Source organism: Galeopterus variegatus, unplaced genomic scaffold, assembly GCF_000696425.1.
Source record: "Galeopterus variegatus unplaced genomic scaffold, G_variegatus-3.0.2 Scaffold625, whole genome shotgun sequence".
Lineage (NCBI taxonomy): Eukaryota > Metazoa > Chordata > Mammalia > Dermoptera > Cynocephalidae > Galeopterus > Galeopterus variegatus.
The window spans coordinates 238,349-255,845 of record NW_007726736.1 but is presented as its reverse complement, the minus strand read 5'-3'; the positions used below and the strand labels follow the sequence as shown (position 1 = coordinate 255,845).

Genomic DNA, 17,497 nt, shown 5'->3' with positions numbered 1-17,497 from the left:
CGATCTGTCCCTATACTCTTCCAGGAGTCTGCAAATGTTGGCAGAGCGTGACCACAGGAATTGTATTTTCTTAACAGGTTAATTAATGAATATGTAAATGTATGCAGTGGGGGTTTGGGGACTTTCGAGAAAAGACCCATCATGTTCACACTAACAAAGGAGGCTGCTCCTCAGTGTGAATGACGCCTGTGCTCGCCTAGGACAGGCACAGGTCCCAGAGCAACCGTCTTCTCTCTCCCCCAAAATACCATATACACATACATCTACTGCTTGGCTTTCAACAGGTCAGCCCAACACACCCCAAAAGACAAACCAAAACAAAAACACGCCAGTCAGTCGAGTGCAGTAGGAAAGGGTCAGCTGCTATTCTTGGGCACATGTGTGTACACATGTATGTCGGAAGACAGCGGGGAGAAATCAAAGACAAGCCCAGGGGAAGGTGCTGGGGGTAGTACAGGGCAGAGGGGACCAAGCTCGTCTTTGCAGATCCTCTTCCTCACTTCCAGCTGCCCAACCCCTCCCACGGGGCTGGCGTCCACTGCCCCAGGACAGGCAGTCAGCAGCCCTGCGCACACACTGTGCTCCGGGTCTGTCTTTGACTGTTGGGTCTAGGCCATCCCAAGTCCAAATCCTTTCACTTGTGGGCCCAGCAACTGCAAATGAAGCAGGGGGACTGTCCCCAAGAGAGGGCAAAGTTTGACCACCTTGATCATTATTTTGTAAAAATATATAGGAGTGATAAGGAGAAGAGCTTGGGAAAAAACTCCATGTAAACCAGCCTTGAAGCATTTCATCAGCTCTTGATCCACAGAGAACATGTATCATGAACACTACTCTTCCCCATTATCCTGACAGATAAACTGCGGGACAGGGCCTTGTCCACACTGTCAGCCACAGAGCCAAGGGTACAACCTGAGTTTCCCAAATCCCAGCCAATGGACCATTTAACGGTTTGCTTTAGAAATTCCTTCTTCTGTGTCTCCCACATCAGTCATATCTGGTGTGGCCTACGCCTCAGCATCCTCTGCTTCGGGGGGTCACATAGATTGTTAGGGGGCAAGGGAGGCAGGGGGCTCTGGTGAAGCCCTAGGATTTATGTCAAAGTCTTGCTCAGCCTGGTCCTTGACACATGAAAGGTTGAGATGATGCGGAAGGGGACAACCACATGGCCCCGGGGAAGGCCGTGCCCAGACTTACTTGGACTTGCTGATGGCTCTCTTGAGTTTCTTCTCCAGCTGCCTCATGCGGCCCATGGCGGCATTGTACCTAGCCGCCGTCTCCTTATGCACCAGCTCACTCCTTGTCTTGGTCTGCTCTGCCTCCATGACCTTCAAACAACAGAAGGGGTCAGCCCAGTCAAGTCCAGAACAGCTCCTGGTTGGGGTACTACTTAAGTCATTTTTTAAAAAGTATTCTTTGAGGACATTAATGGGCAGACTAAGAATAAGCTAACTTCCCAATAAAATAGGATCATGTTTTTCTATTGATCTATTTTGAAAAAGCCTTGTCAGGTAATAGTAAACAGTCTAATTGGCTGTGGCAATGACTGGGAAAGAAGATGGAAAAACAAGAGCAGAGAAAATTTTGAAATATTCTCTGATTCAACCAATGGCCACTTTCTTCTGCTCAGGCCCCCTGGCTCTACATAACCACCTTGAGCTCCTGCTGCTCCCTGCTTGGGGCAGGGCCTGATGGACAGACAAATAGCCAAAAACCACCAGAGGGAACTTCAGAGACATCAAGGAACAGGAAAGACACCAAAACTGAGAACGAGCAAAACCAGGCATGACAGCAGTCAAGCCAACAAGGCAGTCATGATCTTGGCTCTTTGGTCCTTGCCCAAATATCCTGAATTAGTTGGCTGGACACAAAAGAACTGAGGATCCAGAAAGGTCAAATTTAACATTTAAACCACTAAATTAAAGCCCAGACATTTATATCAGATTTTGAGGTTCACAAAAAATTGTGACCAGGAGACGAGAGTTCTGGTGGGAATATTTTGTTAAGCATGTTGATAAAAATGAGTTTAAAAACCAACAATCCTCAATGGCCAAAAACAAGGCAGCTCAAAGGCAAATTTCCAGAGACACGGATAATGTTAATTCTTTCCTTGCTTACCTAAAGAAAAGCATCAGAACGAGGCCTGCCTTGAGGAAAGATGACGGAAATAAAGTTTAGGCCACCTCAGCAGCCTGCCATTTCTCTCCCTGCCTTCTACTTACGACTCACACAGTTTTATAAAATGACCTGCAGAGACAGGAGCAAGGTTAGGCTAAAGGGTCATTCTCTATTTTACCTGAGGAGTGTCAGAGCGGAGCCCAGTGGGGCCAGGGTCATTGGTCCACCCTCTCAGACCCCAGCAGAAGAATTCTAAAAAGATACCACCATGCCTTTAACTTGAGGTTGAAAAAGGAGCTCACAGCAGCAGGTTGCCAGTATTCCACCATCTCCTCCAGCCAACAGCCACAGTCAACACTGTGATAGTTTATTTATTCACTTATATATAATAAAAAGTTTTAAAGGTATCAGGACAAATTACAAAAGACTTTGATAAGGTCATGAAAAACTACTGGGTGGGGCCGGCCCCGTGGCTCACTCAGGAGAGTGCAGTGCTGGTAGTGCCAAGGCCGCGGGTTCGGATCCTATATAGGGATGGCCGGTGCGCTCACTGGCTGAGGACGGTGCAGACGACACCAAGCCGAGGGTTGCGATCCCCTTACCGGTCAAAAAAAAGAAAACTACCGGGTGTCTTGTCTAGGGCGTCCTTCGAGGATATCTCTGTCATTGTCTTAGAGCTATTTTACAACCCTTTAAGTTGTAGAAAACTGACAGTAATACAAACGATTCCTACCCATAAAAATGAAGATGAATTATGTCCCAGTGGAGATGCAATTGGTTATTGATTGCCCTAAAAATAATGACCAATTTTGCATCTGTTTGTAAAGTCATTTCAGCATTCCTGATTTTCTATGTGTTTCTTGAATTCTCTTGAGAATTAAGATAAGTAACATCTTCCTTATTAGTTCCATCTTTAATGAATTAAATAAAATCTTTGACATGAGAATATTTTATATTTGTATCACAATTATGCTTTTACCTTTTTAAAAATATATATCTTTAACAAAGGCTTCAATGCTTGAGATAATTTTTAAAACAATAAAAACAAAGAGAAGGAAAATAGGAAGGAACCAAGCTAAGCTGGCATGAGGTGACATACTTGCTAAGACCAAAGGGCTAGGAGAATCCCTTCCCTTTGCTTCTAACACCAAATACTTCACAAGACAACAAAATGTACTAAAAATATCTTATGCTTGACACTCAAGGAAACAGCAGTAATTCTTCAGTCTAGTCTTAAATCTTAAGCTTTAAGGATTTACTGGTGCAACCTTTATGAAAACTCAAAACTCCAAGCTTATCAGATGGACAAAGACAACATATCGTGGGTGATTTGTTCCTTTACAAAAGGATCCAATGTAGAGTTCACCTTCAAAGACCTGTCCAGATGCATTTTCAATAGACTGAGTTATACAAGCTACAATTCGAGGCTCCTATACAGAAAGAGCCCTCTGCAAGGAGCAGGAGTCCCAGCAGCTACACACGGGCCCCCATTCTATCTTGGCCCCTAGGCTGCAGCAGAGGCAAAGGCATTCTAAAATTAAACACTGGGAAAGTGCCGAGCACGTGGCAATAGTGCCAGCGAAGACTGTGGCGGTGGGAGCACAGCACGGCCCTGCTCCACCCCATCAGCCCACGTCTACTGTATCGTGCCCCAGTCTCCCCTGCCCGCAGCACACACCCTCCAGCTCTAGGAGGAGACCCCACATACACACTCAGCTTCTTGCCTTGAGGAACAGGGCCACCAAGCATGTCGCCTTGGTCCCATCTCCTAGGTAACCAGGGAGCTCTGCTATCTGCAGCCTGGAATCAGGCAGGAGCTGTGTGCAGTGATGATGGGCAGGTGCGGTGGGGTGAGGAGCAGGAGGGTGGCACTGCAGAGGTTCAAGCAGCAGGGAACAGAGCCAGAGCCACAGAAGAAAGCGATAATGGACTCCTCAAGACAGCCTCAGGCTGGCCTGAGCAACCAGACGGGCATCTGCGCCTCAGACCTAAGGCCCCCACACCACCACCCCCAGCTGCCCTGTTTGCTGCTGCCCTCCGTGAAGCCCATGTTAACCAGACATTTTGTCTGTACTCCAAGAACCCTGCCCCCATGTCTGCATGGTGTCAATTGCATTGACCACCATCAGATGCAATTCAGAGCTACCCACACTGATTAAGCACCTAGTGTGTGCAAGGTACTGTGCAGGACACAACGGAGACCAAACCCAGGGCTGTCAGCCCCGCAGCAATGACTGTCAGTGAAGGCAGTATGAGAATGGGACAGCGGCATGGCTACAGCAGCTCAGAGGGGCTGTGACAGCAGAGGGGACACTTGAGAGGGATCTCAGGTATGCAGCATCTGGGGTAATGGGTAAGAAGGAGAAGCACTTTTGCTGAAGGGGGTCTCAGCACAGGCTGTGGGTCTTCCCTGCATCCAGCCACAGGTCCACATGCCCCATTTGCTATCCCCATGGGATGAACACACGGGACACAGAAAGATAGGGACCAGTGTTCAGCTTTTCACCTCCTTTCCCTGTGCTGAAAGGCTCCAGATGAACTTAGCCAAAGGAGCTAATTGTCCAAAATGAACAGGGTCTTGGCCTCTCTCCAGATGGTTTAGAACTTTCTGCCCAGAGTGGACCCTATCCTGCGGAGGACCCACAGGCTGTCTGTTAACTTTGAGTATGTCTGCCTCACCCACAGGACTAAGAAGTCAGGCATTCCCAGGGTTCCCAAAACTTACAGACATGTACTCCTGCCCCGTGGGCCTGCCCCAAAAGCCCAAGAACTGGCCGCCCACCCAATGGCAGGATTTGAGGGCCAGCAGACCCAAGTGACCAGAACCGGTGCTGGACAAGTATGCTCCAGGACAGCCCCGGCACCAAGCCCTGGCCAGGCAAGAGGGCAGTGGGCCCTGGAGAAAGCATGCAGGCCGGTCACCTGTGCTCAGGATGCTGCAGAAGCCACAGGTCTCCACCCCTCCTCCTCCTGAGCCAGCAGGACAGAGAGAGAAGTGTGGCCCCCAATCCCAGGGGCCCCACAGCAGCAGAGTCCTGAAGACCCAGGGACCAAGGGACACTGCTCAGCACTGGCCCCTGCTCACGGCAACGCACAGAAGACAACTGGCACCCTCCTGCCTGGACACCGGACAGGCCCTGACGGGTGTGCCAGGCTGGCTGAGCACCACCTTCTCACTGGGACCCACACCCGCAGCACAGCCCAAACTGACCAGCAGACACACACCCACCACAGCTGCCAGCTTCTTCCGGCTCCTCCCCACCCTCTATTACACCCCAACATCTCTTCCCACCATCACAGAGCTAAGCTGAAGGCCCTCCTCTGCCAGGGAAGGCAGCTTCGCCACCTCCTCAGGGCCTCAGTCAGCTCCTGCAGACTGTTCTCTGCTTCCTCCTGCATCCCAGGGCCAGGCGACCCCAGCCACCAGGGCGCACGCACCTGCAACCACCACTTGCCAGCCCAGGGCTTGTACACACCCCAGGACCAGGGAGGAGAGGCTGACTGCGTCCTGTCCCCTCCAGCAGCCACCTGCCGCTGGTTCATGAACAGCTGATGCCTCTCCACTTCCAAGTCCCACTTCCCTCTTCCTCTCTCTGGTCTCCTTCAGAAGATGTCAGAAAAGCCCATTCCTTCCTCCCAGGCTGCCACCCCTCCTCTCCCACAAAGACTGCTTCAAGGCCAAAAGAGCTGAGGCTGGAGGTGCCTCTGCAGCCCAAACCCCCCACTGGCGAGTGGCAGGGACCCCAGGCCCTGCACCCCAGGGAGACCACCCAACTGCATACTCGGCAGCTCTGCCTCAAGCTACTCAGATGACCAAAGCCCTCCTCTGACACAGCACTGAGCAGAGAGCTGTCCCCTTTTCCCTGTCAGTGCTACCTGTGGCCTAATAGAGCACACTGGGTCTCCTGATGTCTCCTAGTGTGCTGGCTTCAGCCATTGCTCCAAGTCACCAGTGTCACCACAGGGAGTCTCAGGGGAATGGAGGGGACATAGGCAAGTAACATGGGGATTCCAGCGTCCTTCCACTATGCCTGGGGGGGATCACTTAGCCCTACCCACTGCCACTTCCTCCTGACAGCCCTGGGCTTTTCTGAGCTCTGGATTTTCTTTTACCAGACCCTTAAGTAGTGCTTTCTTAGGAAGAGTGTGATGAAGCTCCTTTCTCCTGAAGAAACAGGCTTCCTGGACTATCCAGAAGTCAGGCAAGGCAGGGGATGTTTCCTAGATCCCTCATCAATTTCATCAAGCAGTTTTCGGCAAGCTGAGCATGCCAGGCCTTTGACACTTGGAAGTGGTCAATGTGCACCCCACTGGGGGAGATGATAAGTCCAGAGAGAGAGGTTCACAGTCACCCATGCTATCTGAAAGCCAAACATGTGAACATGTGGACTGGAGAAAGAATTACATCTGCATCATCCATCAAATTCAGAGAGCATGCCCTGTAGGCTGAGTTTCTGAATGATGCAGGGAGGGTAAGGTGGGGCGGGCAGGAGCTCTGCCACAGGCTTTGTCTCTTGCTGGTGTCGGTTTTGAATGCATCGGTTCAATGAGAAACACTTCAGTCCTATGCAACTGTGAAGGAATCTGGGAAAGAGAAACACCAGCCCCCAAATCCTGGAAATCCTGGCCTATGGCCCAGAAGACCTGCTAATCCCCACAACCTAGAAAACCAAATGGCTGGGTCCTTCCTTTCAGCAGCCACAGAGAGGGCACACATCAGATGACTCTTCCAGGCCCCTTTGGAGCCCCACATTGACCTCAGGAAGTCCAGAGCCATCTTGTACTGCCCCACAGGTTGCGCACTGCACAACACCAAAAAGTGCCATTCCCAAAGACTGTGGTATAAACAGTGCCCATAAGTTGTGCAATTAGAGGTACCAGGGACACCACTCCTTGGGTGGCCACCCACCACCCACTAGGGCTCCAGGACTTAAAAAAGATATCCAAAGCAGAAACAAGTTATGTTCATTTTAAAAGAATAGACTAAATAATTTCTGAAATGATTCCCTTTAGGCTGATATGGATCTCCAGCTTCGGCAGAGGGAGGACAGAAAGGAAACGCGGTCCTTCAGCTAATTTCTTGGAAGAGCTACTCTGCATATTTTTATACTTTTCACATCTATCAGACTTTGGCTTGTAAAGTCCCAAGACTTTCAACATCCCCTTCTGTTTTTCATGAGCTGACCCTGAAGGCAGTTCCCAGCCCATGTTTAGCTCTACGAGCATCATGCCCACGAGGGGGCAGGAGACTCAAGGGCACACAATGCCTGGCCAGAAGTGTCTCAGGCTTCAGGCACAGGTGCTAGAAAGTCAGCACGCAATTCACTCTTGAAGTCATCTGTGACAGGCTTTCTATTTAAGGAAGCACAATCCATCTTTAATTATCAGATCCCCCAGGACTTGAGACGCCATGGCAGGTGACACTGAAAAGGGAGAGACTGTCGGATTAGCTCCTGGCTTTTCTGTTCCGGCCCTACAGGCAGCCTCTCAAGGAGTCCCTAAGACCAGCATTGCACTCCTCCACCCTCTGCATCACCCCCCCCCATCCAAAGCCTTAGTTGGAGCTGCAGAAGCCACACGACGGCCCCACCAACTGTGCAGCAAGCCAGCCCTACACTGGTCTTCCAAGCACTTGTTTTCTATAGACAGAAAACAGGGAAGAGGCACAGTGGACCTGGGCTCGTGCTGAAGGATGCTGGAAACATGGGCCTGGGCATCCCAGGAGAAGCCTAGGAACCACTCCCGGAAGAGGGGAGAGGTACCCAGGAAACCGAGAAGAGTTGGGCACAGGTAACCAAGTCCCACTGAGCCAAACAACAGTCCCCACCTGCTATGATCCGAATGATTGTGTCCTCCCAAAATTCACATGTTGAAACCTAATCCCCAATGTGAGAATATTAGGAGTTGGGGTCTTTGGGAGCTGATTAGGTCATGAGGGTAAAGCCCTCATGAATGAGATCAGTTCCCTTATAGAAGAGGCCCAAGAGAACTCATTCACCCCTTCCGCTCTACGAGGACGCATCAAAAACATGGTCATCTACAAACCAGGAATGGGCCCTTCGCCCAGACTCTGAATCAGCTGATGCCTTGATCTTGGACTTCCCAGCCTCCAGAACTGTGAGAAATAAATTTCTGTTGTTTATAAGCACTGCATTTATGGTATTTTGTTACAGCATCCTAAATGGACTAAAACACTACCACTTCTGATTCTGAGCAAGGTGGCCAGAGAGGAGGATCACAGGAGCTGGTAAAGAGCCAAACATAATGGCATGAAACCCAGAAAGTCAAACCCTGGGTAAAGATCGTGCACGTCTACCTCCTACTCAAATGCTGGCTCCCTGAATCCTAGCCCAGCCCCAGAAAGCCTACTTGATAATGGATTAATCTTCTATGACCCCTCCCTTCTTCCCATAGCACACACACCCTAAGTCCAGACCCAGCATGGTTTAGGACTGTTAATAATCAAGGACTCCCATCTGGACTTCTAAACCCAGGCAGTCCCCTGAGCTCAGTGGGAGCAGACCATGGAAAACCACCTGGTCCCTCTGGGAAGCCCTAATCCACAGTCAAGACCTTTAGGGATGATCTGAATCAGACAAACCTCAAGCAATACGGGGAAGGAGCAGCTATACCTGTCACTAGGTGACTATCATCCCTGAGCATGCCTTAGTACCCGGCCCGGCCAAGAGACCACATGGAGATGACAACCTGTGCCTTTCAGTGAGCATTTTAGGCAACATGCCTGGGAGTCTGTCACCTATGCCGGGGGACATCACACATGCATGCACATACACCCAGACACCCTACCCCCCGCCCCACCAGGCGCACACAGCTATGACTCATACCCTCTGAGTGGCGTGATTCAGCATCTCCTGCCAGGCGGAGTCGAACTGCCGTTTGTCATCCTCGAGCAGCCGCTGCTCAGCCAAGGAGATGGTCTCCTTGGCTGCACGGAGCACCTCCGTGGCCCTCTGGAAGTCCTGCGTGGCCTTCTGAGCTTCCAGCTGAGCCTGTGCGAGAAAGATACCTTGTGAGGCCTCAGAAAATGGCAGGGGCTCCCCATGGCCCATTATACCTTTCAAAAGATGTGTGTTCTGAGGTCAGGATACTCCCTATCCATCTCTGCCCTTGTGAATGCTGGATGGGGCAACGGGTCCCTGACAGGAAAGTGGGTACCAGATCAGTGAATGGACAATTTTCACCATCTTGGACCCAGCAGATAAACACAGCAGCCCTAGTCAGAATCAGAGATGGTGAGCCGGCCCCTCACGTGACAGGTACTGACAACATGGCCTTTCTCCAAAGCTCTGGCTCACTAATGAGGCCAAGGTGGATAAAGCGGTCCTAACACATTCCCTGCCCAGATCCGTGGCTCAATTCATGGCACATCGGAATAAGAAAGGCCCCTGGAGATCATGTTCCAATGGCTCTTTCTGTAGATGGGGACCGTGGCTGAAAGGGAACAGGCTTCCCCAAGATCACAAAGCTGGTTAGGAGCAGAGATGTGACCAGACTCCAGACAGTGGGAGGCCCCACCCAGTGTCGTCACTCTGCCAGACAGTCCCCCACTCAATTCACTCTCCAACACCAGTGACGGGCCAAGTATGGCACCAGGCAGGCAAAGGGAGGGACCTAATTGTAACAACATGTCCCTGCTCTCAGGGAGCATCAAGCGGGAGAATCAACACAAATTGTAGCTGACCTCATGTCTAGAACTGCCACCAGCCACATGTGGATCTTGAGTGTTTAAAATGTTAATCCAAACGGAGTACAAAACACCACTAATTTAGTACCAAAAAAAAAAAAAAGTTAAACCTCTCATTAATAATTTGTATTATTTTGATTACACACTGAAATGATAATATTTTAGATACACTTGATTAAATAAAATATATTATTAGAATTAATTTCCTTTTACTTTTTTACTATGACTACAAGGAAATGAGAAATTACACAGGTGACTCACATTCTAGTTCTTTTGCACAGTAGACACCCCTCCCCCAAGAGTGGGCCATGTGACTGCAATTTTGTGACTTCATGAGAAATGAGCAACAAAACATTTCAGTCACCATCCTCTGCAGGCTTCCCACCAGAGCATGAGAAAGCCACTGCCACATGCTGGCCCGCTGCAGCATCCCACCCGCCCACCCCTGGTTAACCAGATCCCTAGGTCAGTTACATAAGCCCTGCTGGGACACCCATGCAGCAGCCCCTGGGACGCAGGAGGAAAGGGGAACAACAGGGGACCCACCCTTCCCCAGAGTGACCCTCACATGACTTAGAGAAAGTTTTCAGAAACTGTGGGCTGAGGACACTTTGTGAAGAAGGGTAAGGGGAGGGGGAGAGAAATCAGAGGTTTGGAGCACACCAGTCCCCAGGGCAAGAACAGGTTTGTGGCCCCACGGTTGCCATCCCCACCGTTCAGTGAATGTGCACTCCAGGCTGCAATGCTCTCATCAGGAACCTGAAATGGTCATGGAAGGGACACTCAAAGTCCGTAATGTGAAATTGTACATGAGGGTGCCCCAGGAGGGAGGGAAATATATACATAGTAAGGGAATTTGAAGGAGAAATTACTTCCAGTAGAGGGAACCAAGGAAGGCTTCTTAAAGGAGGCTGATCCTGCAGGACAGGGATGACTTGAAGATGCAGGCTTGCTGGGGGACTAGGAGGAAACATCCGAGACTCTGAAGACATTGTTAAATTAAGTTTGGCCTAAGGTTCCTCTGGACACAGTGAACTGTAACCTATCTTGATGTACAAAAAAACTGTAACCTACTCTTGTAGCAAGTAGCCAAGTCTCTGCCAATCACAGGCGGCCAGCTATTTAAATCGTGTTCAAATAAGGCAAATGCCCAGTTGTAACCAATCCAGCTGTTTCTGTACCTTACTCCTGTTTTCTGCTTTCAGTACTTTCCTTTTTCTGTCGATAAATGTCACCCAACCACGCAGCAGCCCTGGACTTGCTCTGAACCTATTCTGGCTCTGGGGGCTGCCCAATTCACAAACCATTCTTTGCTCAATTAAACTGTTAAATTTAATTTGTCTAAAGTTTTTCTTTTAAGGACATATTATGAAACATAGTATCTGTAGGATATCTGACAAAGCCTGGGATCAAATTTTTAAAAAGGAATCAAGAGTGGAGGCCTTGAATGAATGCCAGGCTAAAGCTTCCACCAAAGTGGCCCAGGGACCTGCCTGCTGCAGACCCACTGTGTGGCACTGGACCCGGTCACCCACGCTCACTCAGGTGTGCCTCAGCTACACAACGGGGACAAGGATGCCCTCCCTCCCTCTCTAGAACTGACGAACCCACCAAGAAGTAATGAGACAGCACTAGGTACTCTAAGCGACAGAACTCACCCTTCCCAACCCGTGCCTCCAGCTCGAGGACAGTCCTCCAGGAGCCTCCATCTGCCCAGCCAGGCTGCAGGGAAAGGGTGGAAGCACCGGGACAGGTTAACTTTAAAAGCTAGGGGGCTGGCCAGTTAGCTCAGTTGGTTAGAGCACAGCTTTAGAACACCAAGGTCACAGGTTTGGGTCTCCATACTGGCGGGCTGCCAAAAAAAAAAAAAGCTGCCCCATCCTCTACCCATAGACTACTTACAGGCCTCAAACCACCTCCAGGAGACAATAATTAAGCCCACAGGATCCTAACATTTTTCTACAATGGAACTTGTATTTATCCATTTTTGGTTTTTAGGAAATCTTAGTATTTCAATTCATCAACATTTAAGGGTAAACTCTCTTCTTCCCCCAGGTCTCCCTGCTTAAATTATGAAACTTTTCTTTCTTCAGGTAAGAAGAGATGCTCTTGGGGTGGGGAGGGGGGGGTGCCTTCTGAAATGCAGCTGCCGAACCACAGGCCTGGCACCGATTCACACCCCCCACCAGCATCTCACGAGTTTCCATATAAGGGAATCAGCTTTGAGGTGGCCTTTCAGAAGAACATGCTCTCTAATTCCTGGCTAGTTTTGGAAGTTTCCACAAGATTCCTTGTTTCCTGTATGATGGCATCAGAAACATGATGCCTTGTCAGATCACAGGTCCAACTAATGTGAGGGTTCAGTCTACACTTTACCCACTAAAACTACATGGCATCTCTCCATCACTCATCCACTTACTCGTGCATTCATTCAAGTAAGTGTTGGGCATCTGTCCTGCACACACTGTCATCTTTCATGGTAATAAAGCCTTTATGTCTCAGGGTGAGGCAATGTGCCAGCTAACAGTGCCCCTGTTACTAAGTTCCAGCTAATGAGAGGCAAAGGGACACTGAGTGACACTTCTAGGAGGGCTCCTGTTATGGTCTTGATGTTTGTGCACTCCCCAAAATTTACATAGCAAAGCCCTCTCCGCAGTGTAATTGCATTAGGAGGTAGGACCCTTGATAAGTAATTAGTTTAGATTAGCTCGTGAGGGGATTAGTGCCCTTCTAAGAAGAGAAAGATTGTGATCTCCCCTTCCTTCCACCAAGGAAAGGTTATTTGAGCACACAGGAAGAAGGCAAGCCGTCTGCAAGCCAGGAAGACAGTCCTCCCCTGACAGGGAATCTGGAGTTCCAGCCTCCAGAACTGTGAGAAATAACCTCTGTTGTTTAAGCCACCCAGCCCGTGGCACTTTGCTATAGCAGTCTGAGTAACTAAAACAGATATTGGTACCAAGAAGTGGACGGCTGCTGTAACAAATACCTAAAAACGTGGAAGCAGCTTTGGAACTGGGTAAAGGGTAGAGGCTAGAAGTTTTGAAGTACATGCTAGAGATCACGTTTTATAAAACATTTTCTAAAACTACATACACAAGGAAAGTACCAGGCAGGAACACCCAGAGGAGGGGCTTCCTATCGCACCCTCGCCAGCGGGATAAAGTCTATTCAACACGTGCTAAGTTCCTCCTGAAGGCTAAGCTGTGGAGGGGAGAGGGTCCACATATAAACAAGGGGGCTCCGATTCAGTCAGGAAGACAGACACGTTCATTATGAACTCTAACACAAGACGGACCGTGACAAGTGTCAGAGGCGTAAAGTACTATGGGAATGTTGGGAAGGGAGAGAGTAATTTGTCTCCTATGGAAGATTTCTAAAAGGAGGCAGGTGTCAAGCTGCAGGCTGGGCCATGGAAATACAGGAGTCACCAAAGAGTTTATACACATACTGAACTGAGGAGAGTTTAACTCCAACGTTGTTTCCCAGTGTCATCACAGCACACATGACCTTCAAAGTCAGAAGCCAATTAAGCAATCCCAGAGAGGGCCGGCTGTCTGGTTCTCACCATCGTATGAAACATGATGCCTAGAAATCTTTGGCACGACCAATACAGTTTCACCTTCAGACCCTAACAAAGGACCTAGGCCCTGGTACTAACACATTATTTGGTTTTTTGTTCTGCTTTTTTGGCAGCTGGCTGGTACAGGGATTGGAACCCTTGATCTTGGTATTATCTGCTTTAACCAAGTGGGCTACCAGCCAGCCCAGAACATTTCGTGAATTAGCGAGGGCCTTACGCCCACAGGTCCCGTGGAGTGCACATGTCACACAGGGGTTCCCTCACAGCCAAGAAGCCAGTGAGCAAGCTGAAAAGGTGAGGGCCTGCTTATAATAGCACCAGAGAGGAAAACATCAGCAGAGCTTGGTCCTGTAATATGCAAAGGAAAAACTGTTAAATATCTTTATGACTCATGAATACTAACAACTTCCATAGAGAGAATTTTAAGAGGCTGCTCATGAATGAATTTGATAAGTGACATTCATTGGACACTGGCCCAGGCCAGCTGTAGCTGTGAAGCTTTCAGTATTGTGTGGGTGTTCCACAAAGTGTCATCAGCAAAGCAGGGTGGGCAGCAGAAATGTCTGCCATTGTCCAGGCTGCCTGGAGAAGGGGAGGCTCCAGCCGTGTCCCTCTGACTCAAAGTCCACCCACCACAGCCTATGATCCTTCTCACAAAGGAACTGGACAAAGTTTCAGGGCAGAAGAAAGTTTACAGACTACCCAGGTTCAAGCCCCTCATTCTTCAAAGGATGGCCCAGAGTAGCGAAGTAACCTGCTGATGTCACATAGCTATTTAGCACCTGCCAGAGCCAGTAAAACGGGGCCTCTGACCCCAGGTCTGGGGCGATTTCTCCTCTACCATGCAGTATCTGCCCACCTGACATAATCTGCCCTAACTCTGGTACTGACATAATCATTGGGCAATTGGACAGTCAACCAAGAAGAGCTGCTAAGGAGCCAAAGGCAAGACGGGAGCTCAAAACTGTGCAGGATGGCTGCCTCGCACTTGTACTCCCAGCCTGAAGCCTCATGCAGGTCTCACTAACACGCCAGCCACGTAACTCTGGAAACTGGAAAGGAGAAAGCTGCCCAACACCATACTCTAGCAGGTGATGGCTTCAAGTCACAGAGAGAGCCCGCAAGACCAGACCAATCTAGTACTCGACTACTAACAAACCCATTAGCCTGGATACAGATGATTATAAAGAAGAAAACAATCATAGCCATTTCTGTGTGAGCACTTATGTCAGATGATGCATATAAGTTGTTCTGAATACAGCAGCATCTTGTTTAAATCTCAAAATGACCCGAGAGGTCAGTCCAATTATCACCCCTACTTTACAGAGGAGACCAAGGCTCACAAAGGTTAAATAACTTGCCTGAAGTCACAGAGCAAACTCCGATCCAGTGCCTTTGTTCTAATTAAATACAAATTATTCATTTAGTCTTTGGTCTATTAAATACCACCTGCTGGGGCTGCAAACTCCTGACAAGGACGGACTGATCAAGATAAGCTTGGCCTGACTTCTTCACTCTGATCAAGGCCACGCTGGCCATGGCCACACAGATCAGGATGGGTGGCACGTTTGTGGGGAGAAAAGATGCTGCCAAGGGAGCAAACGAGGAGTGGGGAGGAGGGGACCCACTGTGGTAGGACCATGCTCATGCACAGCTAGTGCAGCCTGGGGAAGAAGCTGACCCCAAGGGAACGCGCCAGCCAAATGCCAGGAGGCCTCGCTCCTCCTACCCGCAGCAACAGAGCTGGGATGGACCTCACCACCACAGGGGCCAGGCAACCATCCTTGTTTGTTTGTTTTTTAGGTTAAAAAAGAACAAAGAGGCAGAGACAAAATTGTTATTGATTGGCACGTCATAACTGTACATATTTATGGGGTACTGACTGATATTTCAATACATGTATACAATACGTAATGATAAATGAGGGTAATTAGTATATTCATCACCTCAAACATTTATCATTTCTTTGTGTTGGGAACATTTGAAATCCTCTCTTCTAGCTATATGAAAATATACATTAAATTATTGTTAACTACAGTCACCCTACAGTGCCACAGAACACCAGAACGTATGCTTCCTATCTAGCTGTAAGTTTGTGGCCATTACCCAACCTCTCCCTGTCCCCGTCCCCCTCCCTGCCCTCGCCTCTTTATAGAGGATGTTAGATGTGCGGCTGGAAAGAACCCATCCCCAGCTAGAAGCTCATGAAGAAGGAAAGTCTCAGATTTCTTTCCGACCTATCTGAGGAAGATAAAAACCTTTGAAAGCATGGTCCCAAACCCCTGTGGGCCTCGGCGAGGGAGGGACAGCCGGGATCAAGAGCTAAGTGGACAACACGTAAGGACTGTTCTCAGTTGTACTAAAGCTGTGGTTTTCTGCCCAGATTCTGAGGAGTTAAGAGATGGCCTGAGCTGTTCCATTCGGAAAGCTTCCCATACTTTCTATTCCCCTTTTAAACTTCTGAATGAGGTTAACTGACGCGCTTCCCATACTTTCTATTCCCCTTTTAAACTTCTGAATGAGGTTAACTGACGCGTGGCCAGAGGTAGGTACTGGCCATCTTACACCACCATTGTGCCTCAGAGGATGCTCTGGATACATTTTAATCAGAATTATCCCAGGATAGATACATTTTCATTTGACAGCACTTTCTAGAGAGAAGTCCATTAAGCCCATTCAGTTCCTTGATTATCTTTCATAGCCGGTGTTCCTAACTTTTCTGTTTTTATTTACTCAAAATTATTTTCATAAGGATCAGTTCTTTTCTATTTCAAATCAACAGACTTGATCCATTGAACAGTTTCATCCACATCAAACTTTACTAGTTGTAGCTTGTGCCAAGAAGTTTTTCATTATTTCTATCAAACTCAATTTTCCTGGATCAGTTTTTTAAACATCTAAAAATCCGTCAAACATATGGGACGTCGCTTTTTTCTCAGTCCCAAAGGTTACCATGTACAGTTGGAGCCATGATCAGTTTAATGATGTGTTGATTATTTCTCCCAACAACATATATTATGAATTAAATTAAAGTCCCATGGTATATTTTTATCCTTGCAGAAATATGAGAGAACCATGAGCTGTCTTAAGAGACACAGGGCCTGCAGCTGTATTCGTGGAAGGGCCACACGGATCAGTGTCAAGGAGCCTCAGGGGGTCAGAAATATCAAGATCAAACAGTTGTGCTCTGTCCTGGGGTTAAAGATGAGCTGCTTAAAAAAATAAACATTAAAAAGCCATCACTTGCTTAAAAATACAGATAGAAGTAAGAATGGAGAGCCAGAAGTGGGGTAGGGGAAAGGTATAAAGATGAAATAAGACTGCGGGTGGGGAGGTGTAACTGCAGAGGCTGGAATATGAATTCATGGGGCTCCGTTGCCTTCTCTCTACTTTGCATATTTGAAAGTTTTGGCCCAGTTTCTGGCAGGACATTCCCCACTCCCCATGGTCAGCCAGGGCCTCAGACGGAGCAGGGCTGAGTCTGATTCAAGGGTTTCAGTTGGTAGCACCACGGGAGGCTCCTGCAGAACTGAGTCCACCTTTGTTAATCTTCAGTGGTAGACAGTAGCTTGCAGTTCACCTCTGGACCCAGCTCGCACATCCAAACCGTGACAAAGGGCTTCCCATTCCACTCGTGTGCCACTTGTCCCTATGCCTTAGATTGGCACCATTGGTTGCCCTACAGAATATCCCTAATTCACTTAAAAACTTCTGGCAGGAGGCGGTCCCAAGGCCTTGCGCTTCCCCAGGCACAGGGCGCTCCTCACCTGGGTCAGCACGTCCAGGCTGCTCAGCCCGCTGGCTTCCATGACCCACGCTTCTCCTCCCCTTCACATTACTGGCGGCTCCCAAGGTCTGCAAGCCACACACAGCAGGGCCTCCAGGAACAATGCACCCCAGATAAACAGATGCCAAGCCTCCTCCCGCCCACCCTAGCTAGAAGTGCGCACCCACGTTCCTCCTTGGACTTTCTCCCGTTCTCACGCTCACGCAGCCTGGACAGGACAGCGTTGCCACCTGCTACAGAACTACCCCTGGCAGGAGTATGGAGCCAGGCATGAGGCAGAGGCCTGGGCCAGGGGATGGACAGCAGC

The 17,497-nt window shown here is 49.1% G+C and overlaps 1 protein-coding gene across 1 annotated transcript in view; it reads right to left on the bottom strand.

Moving 5' to 3' along the window:
* Positions 1 to 17,497, bottom strand: part of SH3BP5 (SH3-domain binding protein 5 (BTK-associated)) — a 73,017-nt gene that overhangs the window by 6,097 nt on the left and 49,423 nt on the right. Inside the window, exons 3-4 of the mRNA XM_008570720.1 lie at positions 8,964 to 9,128; positions 1,198 to 1,328 (exon numbers count right to left, since the gene is read on the bottom strand). Of these exons, the coding sequence (XP_008568942.1) occupies positions 1,198 to 1,328; positions 8,964 to 8,987 (155 nt within the window). The 5' untranslated portion in view covers positions 8,988 to 9,128. The remainder of the gene's footprint in view (positions 1 to 1,197; positions 1,329 to 8,963; positions 9,129 to 17,497) is intronic.